The sequence below is a fragment of the Caenorhabditis remanei genome, chromosome V (genome assembly GCF_010183535.1).
Source record: "Caenorhabditis remanei strain PX506 chromosome V, whole genome shotgun sequence".
NCBI lineage: Eukaryota > Metazoa > Nematoda > Chromadorea > Rhabditida > Rhabditidae > Caenorhabditis > Caenorhabditis remanei.
Window position 1 is genome coordinate 17,008,113 of NC_071332.1, and position 24,291 is coordinate 17,032,403.

Below are 24,291 nucleotides of genomic sequence, written 5' to 3' on the forward strand. Positions count from 1 at the left end.
CTCTCAATATGAGCAAATTTGATCCATCCTTCTGTTAAAGTGAGAGCTCCTTTCTTCTCGCCGTTACATCATCGGGTTTTTCTGATCGTATGGCAGCTGCCCGGGAAGAGATCGTCGGACTGCTATATCAGTTGCCATGATTTTCAACCCCAATTTTGTGTCATCCTGACTCTCAGTTTTTCGTTTGACTACCATGCGATTTGAATCAGCAGCTTTACTTTTCTGAAGCCAGTAAAAGTTGATCTCTCTTTCTCTCTAAAGCGAGGTTATGCGTTTTTATTATCTCGTTCCCACACTGACTCCTGTGTCATCATCTCGTCCTCAATCCCCGTCTATTTCGCTTCTTCAGGCGGCCTTGTAGAGGACCAAAAGATTAGTCGATATGCAAAAATTCAGCCCGACGCCTTCTTTTTGTCGTATTTTTTCACACACTCCTGTGTCATGAGTTGAATGTCCTGTATCCCATCAACTCCTTCGAGCTTCAATCTCCCTTCTGATTCTGAGCGATGGAGCACGCCTTCACCGGAAACAGGAGAAACAGCACCATAATCATCCATTAAATTGTCAGCAGGAACAGTATTAGTTGTTGGAGACAGTGACGCCATGAAGGGAATAGGAAAATGATAGTTATCAGCAGTTCAGAAGAATGGGATTTACATGTCTGGACTTCACGCAACTTCCGCTTTTCACTGTATTCTTACACGGTAAAGTAGGCGGAGCTAAAACCGTGGTGAGAAGAAGAAGGTAAATGCTAGCCAGATTGGCTATTAATACTTTTAAACATGTGTACTCATATCCACAATCCCCTTTTAGCTGTCTCCAGAAAACTACCCGTATTTGTATGATTCACGTCGCCTAACGGCGACTAAACCTCCTTCTCAACACCACCCTACTGGGTGTTACAGTGAATTACCCGGAAACGGACGACACGTTTGGATTCCTCTAGTTTTTCTGAATCCGATGATAATAAAAACCCTTCACGTCGTCATTTTTGTAGAAAACGGCCCATAACTTTTTATGGCGTGGATCAATCCGAAAACGGACGGCACTGGCCACAAAGAGAAAAAGTTAAAATTACATTTAACCGCTTTTCTTTGGAGTCTGGAGTCGAACCAACTAACTGTAGTCAACGTCGCTTAATTTGCCAGATTGGACGGTCGGCGCGTTCGCTTTTATTCATGCGCCACTGAAGAGGCGCCGCTCTGTGAAGAGGAAAGCGAGCAGCCGACGTTTCACGGGTTTTGCCGACCGCTTCCCCCTTCTCTCTCTTCGAATATGGCTTGAAATTCAGTTTTTTTGATCCAGAAGACGTGATTTTGAGAATTTAAAAAAAAGAAAAAGACGGGCATCATTAAGAGAAAATTTCTGATCTTTTGGTTCAAATTCGAAGAAAATCGGTCCAGTAGGAAAGGCGGTAGGATCGGCGACAGACAAACAAACATACAGCCGTTTGCGTTTGTTAATAGTAAAGATCTCGACTATAACAAAGTTATTTACAACCTCCGTATACTGGCTGTCTATGTTCTTATCAAAACAAAAAACCAAAAAACTTTTCCAGCCTGACGGGAACGAACTCACTACCCCATGGGTGAGTGTCATCTGCGTAGACCGCTACACCAAATACGCGCGGCCTGGGCGCTCTCGAGAACGGAGTCAAGAAACACCGAGTCAGTAGTTTTGAGTTTCTACCACCCTGTCGGGACACACCTTCTCTGCACGCTTTCTACTGTTAAAATCGGCATCGTCTCCAGAAGACGTCAAATGTTTTTTTTTTGAAAAAAGAAAAGTTTGGGCATCATTAAGAGAAAATTTCTGATCTTTTGGTCTAAATTCGAAGAAAATCGGTCCAGTAGGAAAGGCGGTAGGATCGGCGACAGACAAACAAACATACAGCCGTTTGCGTTTGTTAATAGTAAAGATTGTATCGGAACTGAATTCAAAAGCAACCACTTTCTGTTCGCTGACGATTTGAAAATATACTCTCCATAGAACAAGTTAATCAGCAGAGATTTGAAAATGTTGGAAAAGTAGTGTTCTAAGTGGAAGATGAAAGTGGCTCCGATGAAATGGGAACATATATATATTCACAAAAACAAATCAGCTATTGCTAATGATCTAAATCCAAACCTGAATAATATGCCGATACTCGCTGTGTTCACAGTCCGTGATTTAGGAAACCACTTCTCCAGCCAACTCAGCTTTACTCATCATCACGCTCTAATTATTCGGAAAGCTTATCAAAGGATAAATATATTCTTTTCCGTCTTAAAAGATGCATCATGAAAAGTTTTCATGGTTTACATCCGTCCTATATCAGACTATGGTACTGTTGTCAATTAACCTATTTTCAAGGAGAACGTTATAATGCTGGAATCAGTCCAAAAACTTTTTTTCAGAATTTATAAAAAATTATTATTGCTGACCCTATTTTCGAATTAATTGATCTCGGAAAGTTTCGTCGACACAGATTCTATCTTAAATCCCTTACTATGAATTCGACAAAATTATTTTCCCAAATACTCTCCAATAGAGTCCTCCTATGTTAGAATTCGATATCTGAATTAGTGTTTTTGGTTAAGAAATCAGCAGAGGCCTTCAAGAGTAGAATATCAAAATGAAACAGGTAACATTTTTTTAGTGAAATGATTCAGCGACATGAGTTTGTGGCCACAACAAATATTATTTTGACTTTGGATTGGGAAATTGTGTAGACTGTGAAATCTTATAAGCGTGAAATTATTACAATGGGATTTTAATTAATGTTTATTTGGTTTCTTTGATTATTGAAAAGAAAAGTGTGTGCATTTAGGGACGAATTGTATGTGAGGTGCTTCCCAATGAGCTACGAGAAGTGTTATTGCGTAGTTCGGTCTTTGGTGTTACCTGAAATGGAATAATCTTCATGCAAAACTTCGTTATAGCATACCTTAACCGTTGCAACCTTCCATCCACACATTCTTTTAACCGTATTTCTATACTGCGTAGACATTGCATAACAAATAAAGGGGTGGGACATAACGTTAAGACATCGTAATGTTTTAACAATATTTTGAGATGATAGAAGAACTTTTCTGCAAGAAAACATACTCCATAATTTTTTTTAATCTCTTTACTCACCTGACACCAGGGAACTCATCCTTCCAGTTATACATCCCAACCATTATTATAGTTCTGACACCATCCACTCCTTCAGATAACATAAAACTAATAGTCATGAAGAAAATCAATTTGGGAAGGTTATCATGTTCATGGTCTTCGTGGAAATGTTTTGACTTTCGTTGCTTATTTATTACTTTCAATTCATGAATCAACTGAGCTGTTAATATTGGATAGAATATAGTTGGAATAATACGGACCCAATGTTCCATTGACTCTCTTGTCTCCACTAGATCTGATATTCTTGTTGGTAAGGCTATAACATACTCAGTAACGTTTTTAGAGTATATACGAAGTTCTGTATCATCACATAAGTTGTCCGGGTACCATAGACTAGATAGAAAACACCAATTCCAAAAATAGTAAGCAATCCAGAACACTACAATAAACATTATTTGAAACACCGTCACTTTTCGACTTGTGAGTTTTTGTGACCAAGTCCTCAATGGAAACATTAGAGTTAATAATCGAATTTTCTCCATAAAAATTGCAAGGAATACTGATATCGGTCTGGTACAGTTCAAGATACCTTTCAAGAACTCGTAGGATAGATTGAATATGGTGTAGTCCTCTCGAAGACAATCTATAGTCGATATTGGGTATAATTTTGGGAGCCAAGCTCCATTTAGATATAAATCAACGGAGAAATTCAGAATATCAGATACACAAATTCCAGTCATTATTATAAAAATTGAAGCTGCTCTGACAGATTTTTGAAGCAAAACTACATTATGAAAAATGCTAACTAGAATAGAGATGCATTGAAGAGAAATATTGATTGTTTCAGAATAACATATAACATTTTCCGATGCTTCTGGAGGAGCAACATAGACGGAATAATCGTCAGAATAAGTGTAATCATAAGAATTGACTGGGTCGGGAGTCTCCATGGGAAAAAGTTCAATAAATGAAGTCTCCAAAAAGTTTTGTGCGATCTCCGAACTCTCGATTCGAAGTCAGAATCTTTAGATTTTTGATTATAAGTTTGGGGTGCGCGCAAATTGGTACCAGGAAATAATTTTATTTTGTCAACTGCACGTTTAGACCGAAAGCTTAATACACATTCTCCTACACAACCAATAACCTTTTGAATCTGAAAATATATCTTTGTCCTACTAAATTTGATTTTCAAAAATTGAAAATTTAGTGAGTGAGTTTAGTAAAAATCTTGAAATTTTTTCCTGGAGGGGTGGAGCTAAGGTTTGGTCTTCTAATACACGAAAAGTTTTCAAATGAGACCAGCTTCCACTTTTCGATACGTTTTAATGAAATTTTTTTAAGAGGTATTTTTACTTTTTACATATAAATCAATGCAGAAAATGGGAGTGGCCTATTTTTCATTGTACACACGCCAAGTGGAAAACTAAGTTTCGAGTAGTGACGTCATTATTTTTATCTACCGTAAACCTTCATTTTTAGTTTCCGGTGTTTTCATTATGACGTCATTTGTGTTGTCAGTAATGCGTGCGCCAATTTCAGCCAACCATATTTTTTCGAAAAAAATAGCAAAAATTATCTTTCTAGTACCTATCTCCCATCATTTCAAAATATTGCTGACGTTGCTCACCGGGAAATATTGATAAACACCCTCAGGCAAATGTCGATCGATTGTTTTATCAGTTTTTTTTCGAATTTTTAGACTATAGAAGTTTTGTTTCTCTACATTTTTTCATTTCTGGTTTCAGTCATGGTTTCAAAATTGTGAGTCGATTTTTTCCTCAAAAAATGCAAGTTAATATCACTTTTTACAGAACGGAACAATTTTCTCAGCTAACCATCTCAGATGTAACAACTATCTTTGATTTGCCGATTTTATTTATGGAAATGATTTTATCGAAATTGGATTTTCGTTCGATGTAAGTCTGAAGTTCAATTTATATTTATATTTTCTCTTATTTTCAGAATGGCTCTTCGAAAATCTTGTCATTCCCTCCGTAGCTTAATCGATGTAATCAAACCAGATATGCGATTTACTGTTATTAAATTAGAAATTTGCTCTCAAAATGTCAAACTGAAAATGTTATCAACACGTGGCAATTTTTGGATCCACATAAAATACAAAAATGTGGAAAAGGGGTGTACAGTTTTATTGTACTATAATGGGAATCTTTACGAAACCTTGTTAGAGAATGAGCATTTTATGAGTGTCTTTTGTGTGGATTTTGGAACTATTCTGTACTTTCAAAAATCAATAATTGAGAAATTCAAAGTACGATTGGACCATCATCCTAACTACAGCAATGAATGGGATAGTGAATTGAATATAATATCTGATCCGTTTCTCGTTTGGTTCAGCTCATTGTTGAAATCTCGGTAACAACAATTGAAAGTGAAAAAGATAGAGTTCGAGATAAGTGCTCCTGCTGAAATTATGTCGATTCTTCCTTTTATCGACTCGAAATCTATTGAGACGATTTGGATAACAAGTGACAAAGAGACATGGAATGGATTTAAAAAAGATAAGTTGGATATCACAGAAATCGTAGGCTTGGATCATTGGAAAAATGCAAAAGAAGTTGACATTGACCATTTTTTGCTTCCGGTGTCAAGTCATCATTTCGAGCATTTTGTGAAGGCCAATTTTTTTTTGTATTTATAAAGTTAGTTAGTTTGCACACATAGTTTCATTTTTAATTTGATAGCTTATTTCAGAAATAACTCGAATCAAATCATCGTCTCATTGGTTATAACACTAAGATAATTATTTGTGTGTATTTTGTTTTATAATGAAAATAAATGTTTTTTTTCTTAATAAGACCGAAAAAAATTCCGTCGAGCCGGATTCGAACCAGCGACCTAAGGATACCCACTGACTCTACAGTCCTCCGCTCTACCAACTGAGCTATCGACGGCACGGAGAAAACCGTGTGTAATTTGTGACTACATGAAAGAGGGGAAGGGTGATATAATTATCGTTATCAGGGAAAATGCGGACAGGTAGAAACACAAAAAAAACTATTTTTCAGCTGACATCCATTGTTCTTGACGGCAAAAGATGAATTGTACTAGTCACAAGAAATTATAAACATATACAATTTTGACTGTATCTAGATTACTTTCAAAACTAACCAAAATGATACCAAACGAAGCAAACCAGATTACTGAAAAACGTCAGTCTTATCTGTTTTTGTCTAGAAACGCTTACGTCACCACGGATAAGCCACTGGCAGGGGGGGGGGGGGAATTTGTAAGCTCAAAGTTTGTACCCGCCATACAGTAGTATCTATTGGTATTCACAACGGGACCAAAGGAAAACCATCAAAATCTTGTAAGCTTCCATAGCTTTTGCGGAACATGATCTTCGTATAAGTTTTAGTAATATAATAAGACTAATCAATGTTGCTGATACACCAAATGATATTAATTTCCGGAACTGCCGGAAATCATAAAATCATTCCATTACTGGGTGCCACAGTAATGCGTATGTGGTTTCTGTTGGTGGCTGACCATGAAATATAAATAGATTTCCACATGATTACCCTTGAATTTATATTTTCAGACAATACTTTTCTAGAAAAATATTTTTATGAAATCCATGGCATCAAAACATCAAAACCATCAAATATACTTTTTATAAGAATTTATTATTGCGTGCCCACTAAGCTGTCTTAACGGATTTGAATCAGAGTTTTTTGCCTTTTCTAGATCTTCGAATGTATTTCTATTTTGTTTCATTTTTTATTCAAATGCTGGCCTTGACTGATATTCTGTATGATTTATTCCTGTTTTTTAGTATTCCTATCGTGACTGTGTTTGTAGTCAAGTTAATTGTTTTCTGCTATGAAACCATTTCTTCAAAGTTGGAGGGTATTCGACAAGATGAACGAAAATTGATAAGGAAAGAGAGTTGGGACATCGAAATGGAGCTGCCAGGTGAATTTAGTCGTGTTTACATTACGATTAACTGATTTTGAAAAAAAACTTTTAGATATCACACAATTCACTTGTTCTGAAATCACGATGACATCTGAAATGGAAGATGAATCGGAATCTACAAAAAATGAAGTTTTGAATAATTATTTTTATTTTGAATGAATCATTCATACCAACTTTTAGATTGTTATATTCCTTGTGAGATAAATAATCAAGTATGCATAATATTTTGTATCACCCCGTTATCATAGCAACCAACTCATGTCAAGCTGAAAAGAAACAAAAATGCCATTCTGCGTCTGAATTTCGTTGCAGGTGTTTTCCTAATATCACCTGCTCTAAAACTTCTGTTTTTTTTACAAAAGAAAAACCCTCTACCGTAATCAAATCAGGATGTTAACAAAAATGTTCATTCCACAGAAATCAAATCAAATCGTTATTAGATTTCTCAGAATAAGCCGGAGGGGCAATCGGGGCAATTTGATTAGCAGATGCTTCCGAGTCCGCTTTCTTACAAACGATCAGTGTAGTCATTTGAATTTGCAGTGGCAACATCAATCCAGTAGCTTGAAATCCGTAAATAAGTATCTGAAATGATAATTTGTGTACGAGATAGTTTCAATAGCTACTTACATTGAATGATCTTCTGTGGTCAATAATGAAAAGAATTCCAAATGCAACAATAATCATCTGAAGTTTGAAATTAAAATACTTTTGATTTGTAAACCTGACCATAATCAATGAAGATATAACCACTCCTTGAACAAACATCAAACGTCGAAGCGGATTTTCAGAGATTGGCTTTTCATTGGAGCTGATCTTCATAATAATTGAATAGAGAGTTGCCATAGGTACCATGAGGTAGATGATTGCGGAGATAATCTGAACTTTGAAACTGTTATGTTTGTTATTCAATAATTCACTCGCCATTCCGACTATCTGTGACACAAACACATTTTCCATTGTTAGTCCAGGAGTTGCCATTTCCTGATAAATATGGACAACGTCGTAGATAATAAGAGCCGGCATGAGTAAAAAGTCTCTTGCTATAAAAATCAGATACAGCTTTTTGATCCAACTTCTCTTGACACGTTGCTCATGTTCAATATGTTTCTCCTTCAAGTCATCTTTGTTCTTGCATAGTCCAACAAGTTCATAAGCGATTGTCACCAGATAGACTTGAGTGAAAAGCTGGACGATGTAGCAACAAACAAAGCAAATTATAGCCAAGACGAAAGCAACAAGCCTGAAACATAACGTCTTCTGAACCTTTCCTGAATTCCAACTTACAACAGCGGCCACATTTTTATGTTGAAATTCACAAATGCGAAACCAAGAATCGGCCCAATGATAAACATTGAACCAACGTATCCCACGTAATAGGTTCTGATAACATGGTAGGAGTGGTTGATGATCGGGAACTCGGCGAACTGAAATAGTTTTTAATCAATAATAATTACGAGAATTGTCTCTAACCTTCATCCAATTTTCACGGTTACCTCGATGACGGCGGAGGAACGATGGGATCAAGCCTAACGATAGCAGAAAGATGATCATGAAGAACAAACCAAGAATGATCAGAATTGTTAACAAGGGAACAATCATATCGTTCAATTGTTCCATATACTCGGCAAGGGCATCTTCAGAACCATTGGTGGTGTTAAGAGATAACATGCCACTGCTAAGTTTGGTATTTCCTATTAGGAAGTCCATACCTTCGCTCCCTTCCATGAAGGAAGCTAGAGTGGCAAAAACTTACCGAAGAAACAAAGTTTTATAGATGCATTGCACCTGCCCCGGTGACCGGTCAGAGAGGCGGAGCTTGTGTGTGCTCAGGACAATGTTTATTCCGAGCAGACTACATATGTTTCTGGTATCTTGGCAACAACTAGAACACAATGTTTCTTGCACATAGAGATAAGAGGAGCACCTGTTTCTTACTGGCAACATTGATCACACAGCGTTTCGGAATGCTAGAACATTCAGGAAATACAAAACACGCAAAAACTTCCTGGTTGGAAATGTATATGTGGTTTGAAGGGTCTTCTGATTAACAAAATCTTTTATGTAAAAGAATGTTCTCCTCATAATTATTGTTGCGATGACTGTCAAATCGTAAAAAATACATTTTTTGCTAAGCCATACTGAACAAGAAGTTGAAAGTTTTGTTTATCACAAAATGTCTGAAAATTAGATTTCCGAGAGTTTTTTTTTGAATACGACATGCACAGCATTAGAATATTTCAAAATCGCATAGTCCAAAGGATCAATATCATTTGCCTTCCTACTATTTCGGAGATCGTGAAAGATAAGTACAAAGAACTACGTCGTCTTGCTAGTTACACACGTACGAAAAGTGATCAGTGTGTTCGGATTACTTTTGGACTTACAATTTATTAGCTCTATTTAATTTAGCGGGCCGAAAGTGAAAATAACGGGCCCAAATCAAAATAGAGGGCCGAGGTCAAAAAAGTGGGTAGTAAAGGAAAAAATGAAACAGCTGGGAATCAGAGAGAATAATTTTTTTGCACCCGCTATAATCAAACAGATGCGGAACGTTTTATCTGTTAAATGTTCTTTTATTCACTAGAAAATACGAAAACGGAAAATTATCCGGAAAGAATAAGATACAATCAAACAAGGTACCCGCTATCCAAACTACATTCACTTCCTTCCATAAAACGGATGCGATTGTAGATTATCCGTTTTGATCTATTCTTCGTGAGTTCATAAGTTTAATTAAATAGGAGCAAAGCAACTAAACTTCCACTCAAAATTCTATATTTTTGTCTGAAAATGGGTTGAATCCAACCGGACACTTACCGATGCAACTAAGCTCTGATCTTGAATCACCAGACGCTAGAACTAGTTTTCATCCTTTACAGATATTCACTCCTTCCTGTTGTTTTTGAAAAATGAATGGATACCAAAATACACCATCAAAGATAGTCATTTTCCTCTGAAAATAACTGAAGTTGATAACCTTTTGAGCGGTATAGTGTTTGTTTATTCACTAGAAAATACGAAAACGGAAAATAATCCAGAGAGAATAAGATACAATCAAACAAGGTGCCCGCTATCCAAACTACATTCACTTCCTTCCATAAAACGGATGCGATTGTAGAGACAACAAACTAAAAACATCGACTAAAATTTCCACTCAGAATTCTATATTCTTCTCTGAAAGTGGGTTGAACAAAGCCGGACACCAGAGATGTTGGGAAGTGAAAATTTTCTTATCCGGAAGTCGGAAGTCGGAAGTTGGAAGTGATTTTTCTTATCAGGAAGTCGGAAGTCGGAAGTCGGAAGTAAAATTTCTTATCCGGAAGTCGGAAGTCGGAAGTCGGAAGTAAAATTTCTTATCCGGAAGTCGGAAGTCGGAAGTCGGAAGTGAAAAAACGCCCGGAAGTCGGAAGTCGGAAGTCGGAAGTCGGAAGTAGGAATTAGATTTTTTCGCAAATATTCAAAAACCCCAAGAGAAAAACCATAAAATTGCCGAAAATCAGTGGAAAATTAGTTTTTGGCTGAAGAAAATCTTATTTTCTGTCCTTCTAGACAATTTTTCCATGTATTTCTGCGAAATTTACTTTTCCGAAATTTCACCGTTATGTAATGACAGAAGTCGGAAGTAAAATTCCTTATCCGGAAGTCGGAAGTCGGAAGTCGGAAGTGAAATTTCTTATCCGGAAGTCGGAAGTCGGAAGTTGGAAGTGAAAAAAACCCGGAAGTCGGAAGTCGGAAGTCGGAAGTCGGAATTCCCAACAACACTGCCGGACACTTGAACCAGTGAAACACCGAGTCGACTAGAAATAGTTTTGATCCTTTCAAAAAACAACATCTTCATGTCATTTCTAAATATTGGATGGATACTTCAAAACTTTTTTCATGAAATTTGTCCGGAATCATCGATTTTGTATATTTTACAACTTTTGAGTTCTAGATTCAGTCACTATCGATTTTTATACTGATCTTTTGAAAATGTCATTGACTACACCGTTTTCGTATTCAACGTCGTTCTCGTTCGATAGAAAAGATAACAATCTTCGAAAATCGGTACGGTGGAATCGGCGTTGTATCGTCCTTCAGAATTCTTCATTTTTGATGTTCTGATCTTTTCAAATACTTTTTATTTTCTTTAGCTACTCCAGATCGTATGGCAATATGTTCTCAGAATCTTGAAGTGCCTTCACCCGAGCTTGTCTGTCAAGTATGTGGATTACCTGGTCATGGTCCACACTTTGGAGTTGTCACCTGTAGACCCTGTGCTGCGTTTTTTAGGTACCGTATTTATGGATTTTCTTCTATAAAAATTTATTTCAGAAGATGTGTAGTGCTTGATCTGAAATACAACTGTTTGAAGAATAAGAGCAAATGTGTCTTGGACAAAATTCGAAGGTACATACATATAATTATAGTAATACGGTAGTTGAAGCACACCTATAATTAAAAGCACACCCCTTTGAGAAGTAGAAGCACATGTGCTTCTATCACAGTATTTACGGTAAATTGAGTGATTACATCTATGGATTCATTTCAGAACTGCTTGTCGTGACTGCAGATTCAAAAAATGTGTAAAAGTTGGGATGACGGCGAATAGTTAGTTTACATAGTTTATTTTTAGAAAAAAAAAATTTTCAGATGTTCAGTATTATCGAGATATTCACCCTGCAGATGGTCCAGAAAAGAATAAAGATTATTATGAGACTCTTTCAAGTAAAAGTTCGGTGACAACAGAGGTAAGGACAGTGAAGTGACTTTAATCAATAAAATTTGATTCTTTTCTAGAACCAATTATACCGAAAATCGATTTTATGTGATATCAATTTCGATAGCATTCAAGATGAAGTGCTTAAAGTATTTCAGTCGAATATGCCTCCCCTTGAAAGCGGATTCTTAGCTTCACTGAGCCCACTCCAGAAGTTTACAGAAGGCCTCCACCTGATTCGAACCACTCAAAGAACAACAGCTATCCAGTTTAAAAATCGATTTCACAAAGGAATTGCAACTCATAATTGGAAGAGACAAGCTAGGAATGTAGCAGTTTTGATGATGCATTCCGTCGCGTTTCGGAATCTAAACCTAGAAGAGAAGCAGCAAAAGTTTAGGATGTATTGGAAAAGTGTCTACAGGTTGGAAAGGATTCAGATGTCTGTGCAGGTTTTTGGAGAGGAGTGTGTCAGGAAGAAGTTACTGGTTGTGAGCCACGATAGAGCTATCCAACTAAGCCGCTTGTCTCTAGTTTTCGACGGGAACACGGAAGATACAGTGGAGTTAGCATTACGGTAAGTATTTCCCAACATGAGTTTTATTCTTAAATGCTTAAAATTACTTTCAGAAGCTACAAAACACATGCTGAACGATGTATAGAAGATGTAGCAAGGCCATTGAGCCAGTTGAAATTAAGTTCCAAAGAAACGGCGTTTTTAATACTGAATTTTGTGATGCAGATAGGTAAGTGAATTTAAGTTTTATTTTTCAGTACACGGTCTCTCACACAGCAAAAAAAAACTTCAAAGGTAAGGAATTGACTTTTTTTACAGAAAAACAGATTTTCAGAAAAATGAGATTTTCTGTAATTTCATCCAATATTTATATTTTTAAATTGTAACAGTTTTAGACCATCCTCAAGTACAATAAGTGCGATTCTTATCGTAAAATGTTTTCTGTCTAAAATATTTTACTCGATTTTTTGAAAATCTGTTTTTTCTGCAACAAAAAAGTCAATTTCCAACCAAAACTCACGTTTTCTGGCTCATTACATAAATAATTTTGATTTCTAGAATTCTGATGGATGAGAACTTTTAAAATTTTGCTGTGTGGCAGACTGTGCAGTAGAATACCCAAAAGTTGTGTTTGCAGAATCCGAGAATAACGAGGATTTTCTGGATGATATATCGAATGATCTTCATGAATACTACCAGGAGAAAGGGATAGTGTGCTATGCAGAAAGGATCTTAAAAATTATGAAAATTGTGTTTGCAATGATACGGATACATTATGATGATCTCAGTGGAAGCTTTATGAAAAATAATTAATTCAAATTTATTTATTATTGAAACTGGTATAAAGTATTTGAAATAGTAATACAATTGTATTATTACAGTATAGAAATTGAGATACAATTAAATTGAGATGATTATAGGTACACGGGTCAATAAATACAACCAGTTGGTTTATTGGTTATTCCCAACTTTGAATTCTTGGTGTTCGTTATGAAACCACCGCCTCGATCTTCGTAATGAATTTTCTTCATTGCAATGATTATCCCCATCATCTTTGCAATTCGCTGAGCATAATTTACCACTTCATTTTTCTGGTAATACTTGTGAAGGTCATCGGCAATGCTATCACGGAACTGGTCGCAGATTTCTAGAGATTCCCCTTTGATACTTTCTTCTGTAATTAAATTAAAATTAAAATTTGGAATAATGGGTTATCAAATAAACCATTATGCAGTACAAACATTAGTATAAGGAATGCAACTTCCTCGATAGATGGGTACAACTGGCTTAACGGCTTGGCCACTTCTTCAACACATCTCTCGGCAAACGTTTTGTAATCTCTGAAAACCAAATTTTTCTCAAAAACGGTTTTTTTGGAAAAAAAAATGTGGAAATCTCACTCTAGTGATAGCCTGGAATCATTCTCGGACATCCCTTCAATATCAAAGAACAATGAATCCAGATGGATGGCTCGTTCGCAGGAAATTGCTAGCTTCTGGAACAACGGAAATTTTAAATATTAAAAAAAAAGAAAGAGTTATCGGTTACCTTCTCACTGACACACTTGCCTCCAAAAATTTCAGTGGACATTTGAATCCGTTCCAATCGATAAATATTCTTCCAAACTGTCTTATAAATTCTAGAAGCTTCTGTCAGCGGGAGAGTTCTGAAAGCCATTGAGTGCATTGTAAGCATTGCTGTCCGTTTCGCCTGCGCTCTCCAATGAGGGACAAGTGTTTCCATGGTCAAACGATTCTCGAATTTGATTTCATCCTTTTCCTGTGACTTTCTTATTAGTCGCAGACCCTCGACGAATCTATATAGGGGAGTTAAGGAGGTAAAATATCCGTGAGTAAGGGATGGGGTATCCGACATAAAAACTTCATGCATATCTTTATAGAGATTGTCGTACTGTATTTCGGACAGAATGGATTTGGTGTAGAGTTTGTCCTGGAAAATGCAATTGCGCTCTACTGCAAAATGATGGAAATCTTACTTGAATTTTCACGACAGGCATCAAAGACGTGCTTGCCTTATTGGAACAAATGGTATCCTCCTCGCTCTTCAAATTTTGCGTCTTTACATTCTTCATCCGAATATTGTTTGAGTGAGCATCGCGGTTGAGTTGGACGTCTGGAGCACAAATAGATTATAAGAAACTGAAAATATAAAAACTCACTTTCCGCTGTCATCCCCACTTGCACACACTTTTTGAATCTACACTGCCGACAGGAATTCCTCCGAACATTAATCAAATTACACTTCTCCTTGTCTTGCAGACATACATAATCGAGATTAAGGACTACAAATCTTCCGAAATATTTATTATTAAATTATGACCTGAAAACCTGAAAAATTACCTGAAAAAAGCAGCACAAGGTCTGCAAGTCATGACTCCGAAATGCATGCCATGGGCTGGGAGTTTGCATACTTTGCACATTTGTTGATCTGGTGGCATATCCATTTTTTCTCTGAAATTTTCATTTCACTTAAGAAATAAAATAAAATTATACGAATGACAGATCAAGACTAAACTAACATTTCGGTTTCGTTTAAATAAAATGTGATAGGATATACAGTAGCGAGCATAAGTGAGTATACCTCCACTCTTTCATGTGAAACAAGTCCGTTTTGCATAAACTTTTTTTTCAAAGATAGCTGAAACATTCAGCAATACGAAAATCAGTTTTTTGAAATAGTTCGAATTCTGATTTTTTTGATAATCGATTTTTCCTGATCGTGATTTGAAAATTCGAAAAAAACTTTTTTGTTTTTCTCTTGGAGTTATTGAGTTTTTGATGTCAAAATGTTGGAAAACACTCAAATAAACAAAAAATTATGTTAAATTAGTTTTTCAAACCCTAAGCATCGTGCTTGAGCTCCAGAAGTCAAAAGTGGCGCCCTCGGGAAAACCTTCATAACTTATTAAAAAATTATTCAAATTAGTCGAAACATGTACCAAAAGACGTGTTTTGAGTTTTTCTACAAACCAACCTCAAAAATCAAAATTTTAGAAAAAATACTTTTTCAATTTTTTTTCATTGAAAAAATTTTTAATTCCGATTTTTCCTAGATTTTCGATATTGTCTGGCTATAAAACGGACATACCTTTCAAAATGTGCATGTGAAGTGCTTTATCAAGCATAATGAGATACATTTTTGAGTTTTTTGTTCGTTTTATAGCCAGAAAATATCGTAGATCTAGGAAAAATTGGAATTAAAAAATTTTTCAAAGAAAAAAAATTGAAAAATTATTTTTTCTAAAATTTTGATTTTTTGATGTTGGTTTGTAGAAAAACTCAAAACACGTCTTTTGGTACATGTTTCGACTAATTAGAATAATTTCTTGATGAGTTATGAAGGTTTTCCCGAGGGCGCTACTTTTGACTTCTGGAGCTCTAGCACGATGCTTAGGGTTTGAAAAACTAATTTAACATAATTTTTTGTTTATTTGAGTGTTTTCCATCATTTTGACATCAAAAACTCAATAACTTCAAGAGAAAAATAAAAAGTTTTTTTTTCGAATTTCAAATCACGGTCAGGAAAAATTGATTATCGATAAAATTAAAAATGTTAACTTCTTCAAAAAACGTATTTTCTGATTGCTGAATGCTTCAGCTATCTTTGAAAAAAAAGTTTATGCAAAACGAACTTGTTTCAGCTGAGATACACATGAAAGAGTGGTGGTATACTCACTTATGCTCGCTACTGTACTAATCTCGTCTCCGCCCACCAGACTAAAGATATACGAGAGATTATAAATGTGAACCGGAGAGCTTTGGTCATTTGGCACAAAATTTAGATATGCGCATGTACACGCACACAAATCAGACACAACTACATATTAGACCAAGGAGATCACGGGAAAAGGGGAAACTAGAAAATTCTGAAGGAAATGAGGATAAAAGGGGAACTCCCCGGCTTCATGACGTCACAGATTTTTATCTCTTTTGGGTACTAATGGATGAAAACGAGTACTGATGAAAGTAGGAATACGAAAATCCGAATAATCAATTAATTAAATGTTATTTAGTCTGAAAGATTATTTCTAGAGTCTGATTCATTGAGCATAGAACAAAATGAAAAATTTCCCACATTTACATAGAAAATACACGTCAGACAAGGAAACAGAAAAAGAGTGATCTGTCAAGCAGGAAGTACATTGGCTGAGTTCTTGTGTCTGCGGTTTCAGGATTATGACATAAGGCTAATACTTTAATTTAAAAATAGAGTAAAATAGAGTAAAAAAGATCAAGAAAGGAAGAAGAAGACAGAAACCAACAGGAGGGACAGAAGATGTTATCGAAATGTTTCATCTATGTGCCTGGTTTAGATTTTATCAGTAGTATTCTCGTGAATAGAAAGATGGGAATGGTCAAACAGAATTTGAACAGATCTTTTCATTCTCAGATATGTACAATAATATTTTAGAAGCGATTTTAGCTCGGCACAGTTCTTACATCTGCGCTCCACTGAAATATCTCAATTTCGCACACAATTTTATTCGGTTTTGGTAGAGCGCGGTTGTAAGTAGCGTGCCGGGCTGATAATCTTTTTCAAAGATCTCTGAACTTTTGGTATTTCTGTCCAGGTAAGAATTAACTCACTATTCTCTTGTCAGCAGAAAAGAAAAACAAATATTTGAATTCCAACAATATCATTGGGACTCACCAAAAAATAGTTGATAGTGCTCCGGTGTTAAGGGAAAGCCTACACTCAAAATGTGATAAAAATGAGCAAGTGAGTATGATATGACTTGTAGTACTTCCTTATGACATTGAGCAGCTGTTCTGATTTTTGCCATAAATTTTTCTAGTCACGGAAGTATGTTTTCCGCAAATGTCTGGTTTGTGTTTTTCATCTATGGGGATTGTGCTTTTACCGAAATTTTTGTGACTTGTTTTCTTCATTTGCCTTTCTTTCGGTTGTATTCAGAAAATTTTTAATTATAGGTAAACAGGTATACGGTATACAGCAGCACAGATAAGGTACTTACGTACTGGGAATAATGAACGGGGTATGATGAATTACAGGTAGACCTTGCAGGCCTTTTTTTCAGAACGTTACAGGTACTCAGGTTTACCTGGTGACGTCATCCTGAGGGTGTAAAATTATTTTTGGGAGGGTGGGTGTAAAGTTTTCCTTACATTCGACTGATAAGGATGGAGAAATGGAACAGATTGGAAATCAAGCCAAGAATTGAGATGACTATGTTGACTAAACGGGCGTAATAGTCGACTGTGATGGCACGCTGGAATTCCGAAAGCAGGCCCGACATAGCTCGATTGGAAATATTCAAAGGTGTTGGATAGAAATGAATTTTTTCTCAGAAGGCGGAATCTAGTAATAACATAGTAGTGTCTAACACCTAATCATATGTTTGTTTATGTTTTTTTTTGAGTTTCTGATAGCACTTGCACCTAAAGATTTTTGTTAAATATGTGTGAGAAAACTCTTCTATGAGGTTAGTATCGTATTATAACAAAGACTATTCAAACTGCACATTGTATCATTTATTTCACAATATAACGAATCCCAAGTTTAAATCAATTGGCGAATGGCACGAAGTCGTGATAGCTGAAAAAAACCATCTAAATTCAAGTCAAACACTCAAAAACTTACAAGTTACTGTGCAATCTTGTTTCAATAACTTGCTGCTGGCCTGTTGCATAGTGATAGTCAATAGTCAACTTGTAGTCTGTAGAGCCATTCAATTGTGGCTGTGCAAGGATACCGGTCCCAAATCGGGGGTACCCCGATCCAATATCAGGTCCAGTCCAAACGAAACTTCCGTCCACGCTCTCGATAGTGTAGTTCAATGCTACAAAAGTGCTGTCGATTTCTGAAAATTCAGGTTGACTTTTCGATTAATTAATTATTTTAAATCTTACTATGATCCTGGACGGTGATTACAACCAACATCTGTTCTGAATAAACCGTTGGGTTAGGCGTGAATAACGGTAGCTCGATTCGTCCAGATCCAGTCACTGCATAATTTTGAGAAAAGAATTGGTATTTACGATAGTTCACATAACTGAGGTTGTCTACGCTCTGAAATCATTTTTTTAAGGTTCTGCCATTTCTTCAGATTTACTTACAATCCAAAAGTTGTTACCACTATTGAATACGCAGAATCCGTTCGTTTTTGAAGCGACTTCAAACAACGCATGAGGGTTGTTACCCCCAGATGGAACGGCGTGAGCGACTACGTATACAAAAACGTGATTTGCTCGTAGTTGAGTAATCAATGAGGTAAGATCCACTTGATTAGGGTAACGTTTGGCCACAATGTATACAATCGAGCCACAAAGAGTTGCTTGATCATTTTCCAGGTATCTCTGGAAGTTATCATTACATTGAAAACTTAAAACAAACCAACATACCTTTAGAACATTAAACACATCGCTGCCAGTTGCACTGTCGCCATATGACAAGGAGGAATTTGGCATGTGAGCAGTGACAGATGCGTTGAAACTACTAAAAGGAATTTAGGCGTTAGTGGAAACTTTTAAAGACACAACTAACAAAACATCAGAATGATACTGAATCTCCTCTTCGTGATGGACATCAAATCTGACATTGGCAAAGGTTGTGTATCCGTAAAATATGTTACGATTTGTAAATACAATACTGCTACGTAACATGTTCACATCATAAGCATCCAAGTCATTTGAGTAAGCATAAAGAATAGTACTATTAGTTCTTGGAGTACATGCATCGGGTGCTGAAAATTTGTCAATTGTAGTTCAAATCAAATCCTGAAAAATTTTGAAATCATTAGCCTAGACACTATAGCTATTCCTAGTTTATTTATTTTTTTATTCTGTAAAGTTTAGATAGATCATGAATAGGAGTAGTAAGAGGAATAGAATAGTGAATAGTTTTAGAGGTTGAAATGACAATTTTTATAACCGCAGTTTCATTTTTGAACCGATAAGGTAGTATTATCATTGTTAACACCCTCTTATAGGAAGTGTGACATCAAATATTTTATGGGGGAGGGGTCTGTTGAAATCAATAGAATTAAAGCATCTAAATATGTCTGAAATTCGTCTGGAATGGTATTGTGTACTCTGAAAGACGTTTTTTAATTTTTATTCAATGTGGAATGTGTCATTTTTATTCATGAGGTGTTATACCATACTACGTGGCTGACTGCTCGCGCAAAGTTCGGCCCGGTGACAAGGTGTGGGGTCTCGTTGCGACTACCGTATTTTTAAAACTTTTTATGGGTAAACTACGGTAGACAGCTGCCCCCGGACCGAACATTGAGCGAACGGTCAGCCACCGGCGAGTAGGTAATATCGAAAAAAGTAGAACATTAATTATCATAAATTTGGAGCACCGCACCCTCGGGCACCTTTGACTCATCAACTGTTGTGAACAAAAAATGAGGCTCATCCACTTTCTCATGAACAATCGCTAGAGTCCTTTTGAAATCTGAAGTTTTGAAAAACCAGACATCTTGTGAATCATCAACAAATGGTGGCCCAAGCGAAATATTTTCTGGCTTCAAGTTTTTGTAGCTCAAGTTGAAATTGTCAAACGATGGCGATTTGATCAACGACTGAAACAAAAAGAAGAATTAAAAACTAAACATTAAAATTATCTCACTCACTTTTCTCAAAAATTCCAAATCATCCTGAGAAATAGTTTCAGCAAATAGGAGAAACATTTCTAAATGCACAAAATGTTCAAGTTCACTCGGGGAAATAAAAAACGTGGGTATTCCCACTGTTTTAGCTTCTTTCCATTGCTCTTGCTCCGTCAGTTGAACGATTTTTGAGTTTCTACAGGATCCAAGTGTAATGCATCGAATAACCAAATTGTATCCAACAATTTTGGTTTCAAGTACGGTAGAATTGTCATTATCTCCTCTTGGTTTCGAGCCTTCATGTGAAATTCTTGGGTTGGTAGTCCATTTGGCTTTTTCTTCAAGATTTGAGACAATCGTTCTAGAAATTGAATCATATCAAATTCTATTTCAATCCCTTCAACAAAATTAAACAGGTTTAGTGTTGACTTTTGATGAGACAAAGCGAATTTCAAGTCGCTTAGGAATATATCCAGGAAATTCCCATTTTCCACCAGCATTGGCTCTCCTTCATGCTCCAATTCAACCTCGCATCCTTTTTCATGATCTTTGTAGCGAACTTTTCCATAACTTCCGTAATTTATGATACATTCTTTATTGTAAACACTGGTCTCAAGACTTGTCAAATGGATATCAGGAACTGTCTGGTCTATATAGTTTCGGATACGGTGGCACACTTTGCGGAGGAGAATTCTAGAAAAAAACGACAGAAATAAGGTTTGATTTGAAAAAAGGGACTCACATAGCTCGAAAATGACAATATTCCAATATTTTATCTAGCGTGACATCGGGAATAGTAACCAATGAATACTCGGAGGACATATTTTCCGAAGAAAAAGAAACTAGAAAAATTAAGAACAGGCAAAAAATTGTAACTACATAGTGACGTGAGATTGATAAGAAAAATGTTATCACTGTGCAAACCAAACATGTGTATTGGAAACAGGCACGTGCACATGTACCCGAAGTTTTTAAGAATAGTTTTACTAAAAGCAGGATAAACTTCTAAACATCACAAAGAGATTTCAAAATTAAATTATTACAAAAGCAATCAGTCCAAAGCAAACAGGGAAATTCAGCAGAACTTTCAAAACTCAGATTAATTGTCGCAAGATCCGTTTTTGTTCACGCATGGAGACTTTGGGTTATGAAGTCCATATGGACAATGCATCATAAGAGTGGATCTCAACTCATGAAACATTGGGTCTTTGTCTTTATCTGGACTTTGAAATTGAAATAATCTGATCAACATCATCTGCAGTACTGAAATACATACATCTACGTTAATGAATTCACGGAAATATCGCTTGTCAATGATATTCCACCTGTTGGCCTCTCACAACCAACTAATTTTCTGGCTATGATTATCACCCGACCAGTCACTTTTTCTCCCCGACATGATATATAACATCGACTTTTCCAAACCCTATTGGATTGTTCCATGTTATCATGTTATTGGAATTATCTCTTTTTTTCTAAACTCCCTTGGCATTTACATGCTTATTTTTCAATGTAAAAAACTCGGAACATTTCGATTTTACTTGCTGGCATATCTAAGTATGTGTTTTCTAACTGACATTCATTTTACATTTCTAATGCAAGCTGTTCCACTTTTCCCATTTGTAGCAGGATACGCTGTTGGTATCCTACATGAGTGGTTTGGGGTCTCATTATATTATAGTGCTGTAAGTTTCCGTCGAACTGAAATGATTGAATTTATTATTGATTTACAGATATTGGGATTCAGCTTCGTTTCACTACAGTTACAATTCCTGTTGATGACCTTCATTCGGAAGCATCAAGCCATTGCAATCATATTAAAAACACATGTTCTACCTAACTATCTATTTCTCGCACATTATCTTCTTTGCCTAATTACTCCTTCACTTATTACTCTTGGTATCAATATTGTTCACATAGAGAAAGAACAGAAATTGAGATATATTGCGGAGGTTTGACAAGTGATCGATGATTGATTACCTATAAATTTTCAGTTCTACCCTGAATATCTGCCCGATTTTCAACAGTTATCAAATTTCGAGTTATATATTAGAAACTCTATTTATGTTTTTATGGCGGCAGTTCTTATTATATTTTTATCAGGTGGGTGCTTACTGTTAGGGTTCATTATTATGGACATTTTCCGACTAATGAGTGTACTGAAACTGCAAATATCTGCTGGAACATTAAAAAAGCACGAAGATGCGATAAGAAGTTTAATTGTACAAATCTCAACTATTATTCTTTGCGTATCTCCATTATCTCTACTCATGGTCTCTATACTTTGGGAATTTCGAAATGCACAATTTCTCGGTTCAATTTGTCTAGTACTGTTTACTGCTCATTCATCAATCAATATTATCTCCCTTTTTCTATTTTTCCCTCCGTTCAGAGAGTTTGCTTCAAAATACATGCGATGGTGAGTGAAAGGCGTACAATTGAACTAATGTTTTGATTCTAACGTTTTCAGTATGCGAAAAGTAACAACTGAAGTGACAGGTTTATCAACTGTTTTTTGAAAATATATTCTCCTTATAATAACGAAAAAAGTAGGTCAATATACTGGTGATATTTATCTCTATCCTTTTCTCTGGATGTCCTAATTTTTATACAATAAAAATTTTTAAAGTTGAAAAATGGTTGGTTGGGCGACAGTATAGAAATTGAGATAGAGGATTCCAAACGTATCGTCAGTTTCCAGATTGATCCATGTCATAAAAAGATACGGGCTGTTTTCTAAATAGTGACGACGTGAAAGATTTTTCGATATCGTCGGATTGAAAAATCCATCTTCTCAGCTGAATAAGTATTTAGAACATCTCAATGTGCCAAAAATACATGAAATATGAAACAGTTTTCAAATTCATTTCTGATTTACAGATAATGGCATTCATTCCAGATAGAATCCCTGATGATGAGCTTGATTTAGAAACATCAAGCCATTGCAATCATATTAAAGACAATTACAATGTGATGCATTTAAGGAAAAATAGCTAATCTAATCTTCACTCTTTGCTTCTACCGATGCCAGCCGTGTTCAACGCTCACTGTCCCATACAAAGTCCTCTCCTAATCCATTGCCCCCGGAACTTGACTTTACTTCGCCACCAGTGCCGCCAATATCATCAATACCGTCGTCCAAGAAGAACATGAAACCGAAAATACCTTTGATTGGTTAGGATTGTGACATTTAATAAAGATAGTAAATCTTTCATCTTAGTACGGTTCTCGCTTTCCTCATTCTGATGAGCCCCTCCGAACATGGCGCATCGACTGTGGTACACAACACATGTTGAGAGGGCAATGAAGGTAGCGGTCGGAGACTATTGCCTCTCAGAAGAAATATAAATCGTCCCAAAATAAAGTGTGTGCGGCATGTTTGTAAGATAAGCAATGTTAGAAAGAACACAAAAGTATCAGTGACCCGTTTATTGAACCTTCTTCTAGGAAATATCCTCGAAGAATAACCAAAATAGAGAAAGGGTGATAAAAAAGAGAATAAGAATAGAGCGACGTGTCCTGAGGATATGTTGAGACGAGGAAGGCAGGACGACGAACGCGGCGGGACTGAACGGCGGGAAAAAGAAACAAAAAGTCCCAAAAACCGGAAGAATATAATTTGGCCTAAGCTCTCAAACTCGCGCCAGATTCTGATGGCACGGGAAAATATAGTGCTAACATCAGAATCTCCTCAACAACTCTCTCAGTGCGATGACGGTCGGAGAAACGACCGTCGTCGGCGGGAAAAACACGAACGAACTGAATTACTCTGGCCTAAAAAGGCTAACATGAGCAATGACACGCGACGCGACCGCTCGCGAGTGACAACATTGGTGTCCGCTAGCGAGAGAGCGTGGCGGAAGAGAGAGTGCTGGGTTTATTGGAGCGCATTAGCTGAATTTGGAGCTTTAGAGCGGTAATTTGAATTATAATTATTTATAATAATTTAGAATAATTTATAATAAATTGATAGAACTCAGATAACTGAGAATAACGAAAATAATGAGAATATTGTTAATGAACAGATTGAATAAGAGGTTAATAAAAAGGCTCCGATGGTCCTAGTTTTGTGGGGAAAACCAGAGGGGACCGTCGGATTGGCTTTGGTAGCCAAGTAAGGGGGTACCCTAAGGGGGATCCTTGGCTACACTCCCGGGGGGGGAGGTGACGGCGGGACTTTGCACTTCAGCTACGTGTACGTAGTTGATGGGCTTGGATTTAGCTTTGCGGGAGAGGAATTCTCTCACGCGTCCCGTCGGCAACTCCGCAATGTCCTCATCTGTGACATCAGGCGGAATGACCGTCTGGGGGTCAGTATAACTACCTCCATCTACCAGTCGTGACTGGTTTAATTCAAAATCTGTGTCATCTAGATTCTCGAGTTCATCGATGTTTAGGTTCAGTGGTATATTTTGATTTGAATTATTTGGATCTGAGTTTTGGATG

General features: G+C 36.4%; 7 protein-coding genes across 7 annotated transcripts; 2 read left to right on the forward strand and 5 right to left on the reverse strand.

The window, feature by feature from the left end:
• Window positions 1-2,805: 2,805 nt before the first annotated feature.
• On the reverse strand, window positions 2,806-3,836 carry GCK72_020720 (uncharacterized protein; the record flags this gene model as incomplete). The annotated part of the gene is made up of 4 exons (XM_053733754.1): window positions 2,806-2,883; window positions 2,927-3,071; window positions 3,118-3,412; window positions 3,686-3,836. 4 exons carry the CDS (start codon window positions 3,834-3,836, stop codon window positions 2,806-2,808), a joined length of 669 nt encoding a protein of 222 aa, XP_053582667.1.
• A 3,616-nt stretch (window positions 3,837-7,452) lies between these two features.
• On the reverse strand, window positions 7,453-8,703 carry GCK72_020721 (uncharacterized protein; the record flags this gene model as incomplete). Its single annotated transcript, XM_053733755.1, has 6 exons — window positions 7,453-7,617; window positions 7,663-7,719; window positions 7,762-7,911; window positions 7,957-8,275; window positions 8,320-8,459; window positions 8,506-8,703. 6 exons carry the CDS (start codon window positions 8,701-8,703, stop codon window positions 7,453-7,455), a joined length of 1,029 nt encoding a protein of 342 aa, XP_053582668.1.
• Window positions 8,704-11,182: 2,479 nt separating this feature from the next.
• Window positions 11,183-13,064, forward strand: GCK72_020722 (uncharacterized protein; the record flags this gene model as incomplete). Its single annotated transcript, XM_003097795.2, has 7 exons — window positions 11,183-11,307; window positions 11,350-11,424; window positions 11,567-11,625; window positions 11,668-11,765; window positions 11,815-12,311; window positions 12,365-12,480; window positions 12,889-13,064. 7 exons carry the CDS (start codon window positions 11,183-11,185, stop codon window positions 13,062-13,064), a joined length of 1,146 nt encoding a protein of 381 aa, XP_003097843.2.
• A 116-nt stretch (window positions 13,065-13,180) lies between these two features.
• On the reverse strand, window positions 13,181-14,715 carry GCK72_020723 (uncharacterized protein; the record flags this gene model as incomplete). Its single annotated transcript, XM_053733756.1, has 7 exons — window positions 13,181-13,425; window positions 13,476-13,591; window positions 13,652-13,746; window positions 13,800-14,201; window positions 14,248-14,384; window positions 14,431-14,561; window positions 14,612-14,715. The coding sequence occupies 7 exons, from the start codon at window positions 14,713-14,715 to the stop codon at window positions 13,181-13,183; spliced, it is 1,230 nt and encodes a 409-aa protein (XP_053582669.1).
• Window positions 14,716-17,797: 3,082 nt separating this feature from the next.
• GCK72_020724 (uncharacterized protein) lies at window positions 17,798-19,926 on the reverse strand (the record flags this gene model as incomplete). The annotated part of the gene is made up of 8 exons (XM_003097882.2): window positions 17,798-17,828; window positions 17,874-18,093; window positions 18,143-18,302; window positions 18,350-18,589; window positions 18,635-18,728; window positions 18,777-18,975; window positions 19,602-19,818; window positions 19,870-19,926. 8 exons carry the CDS (start codon window positions 19,924-19,926, stop codon window positions 17,798-17,800), a joined length of 1,218 nt encoding a protein of 405 aa, XP_003097930.2.
• A 92-nt stretch (window positions 19,927-20,018) lies between these two features.
• On the reverse strand, window positions 20,019-20,667 carry GCK72_020725 (uncharacterized protein; the record flags this gene model as incomplete). The annotated part of the gene is made up of 2 exons (XM_053733757.1): window positions 20,019-20,538; window positions 20,588-20,667. 2 exons carry the CDS (start codon window positions 20,665-20,667, stop codon window positions 20,019-20,021), a joined length of 600 nt encoding a protein of 199 aa, XP_053582670.1.
• Window positions 20,668-21,440: 773 nt separating this feature from the next.
• Window positions 21,441-22,842, forward strand: GCK72_020726 (uncharacterized protein; the record flags this gene model as incomplete). Its single annotated transcript, XM_053733758.1, has 3 exons — window positions 21,441-21,530; window positions 21,579-21,797; window positions 22,726-22,842. 3 exons carry the CDS (start codon window positions 21,441-21,443, stop codon window positions 22,840-22,842), a joined length of 426 nt encoding a protein of 141 aa, XP_053582671.1.
• Between the last annotated feature and the right edge of the window lie 1,449 nt (window positions 22,843-24,291).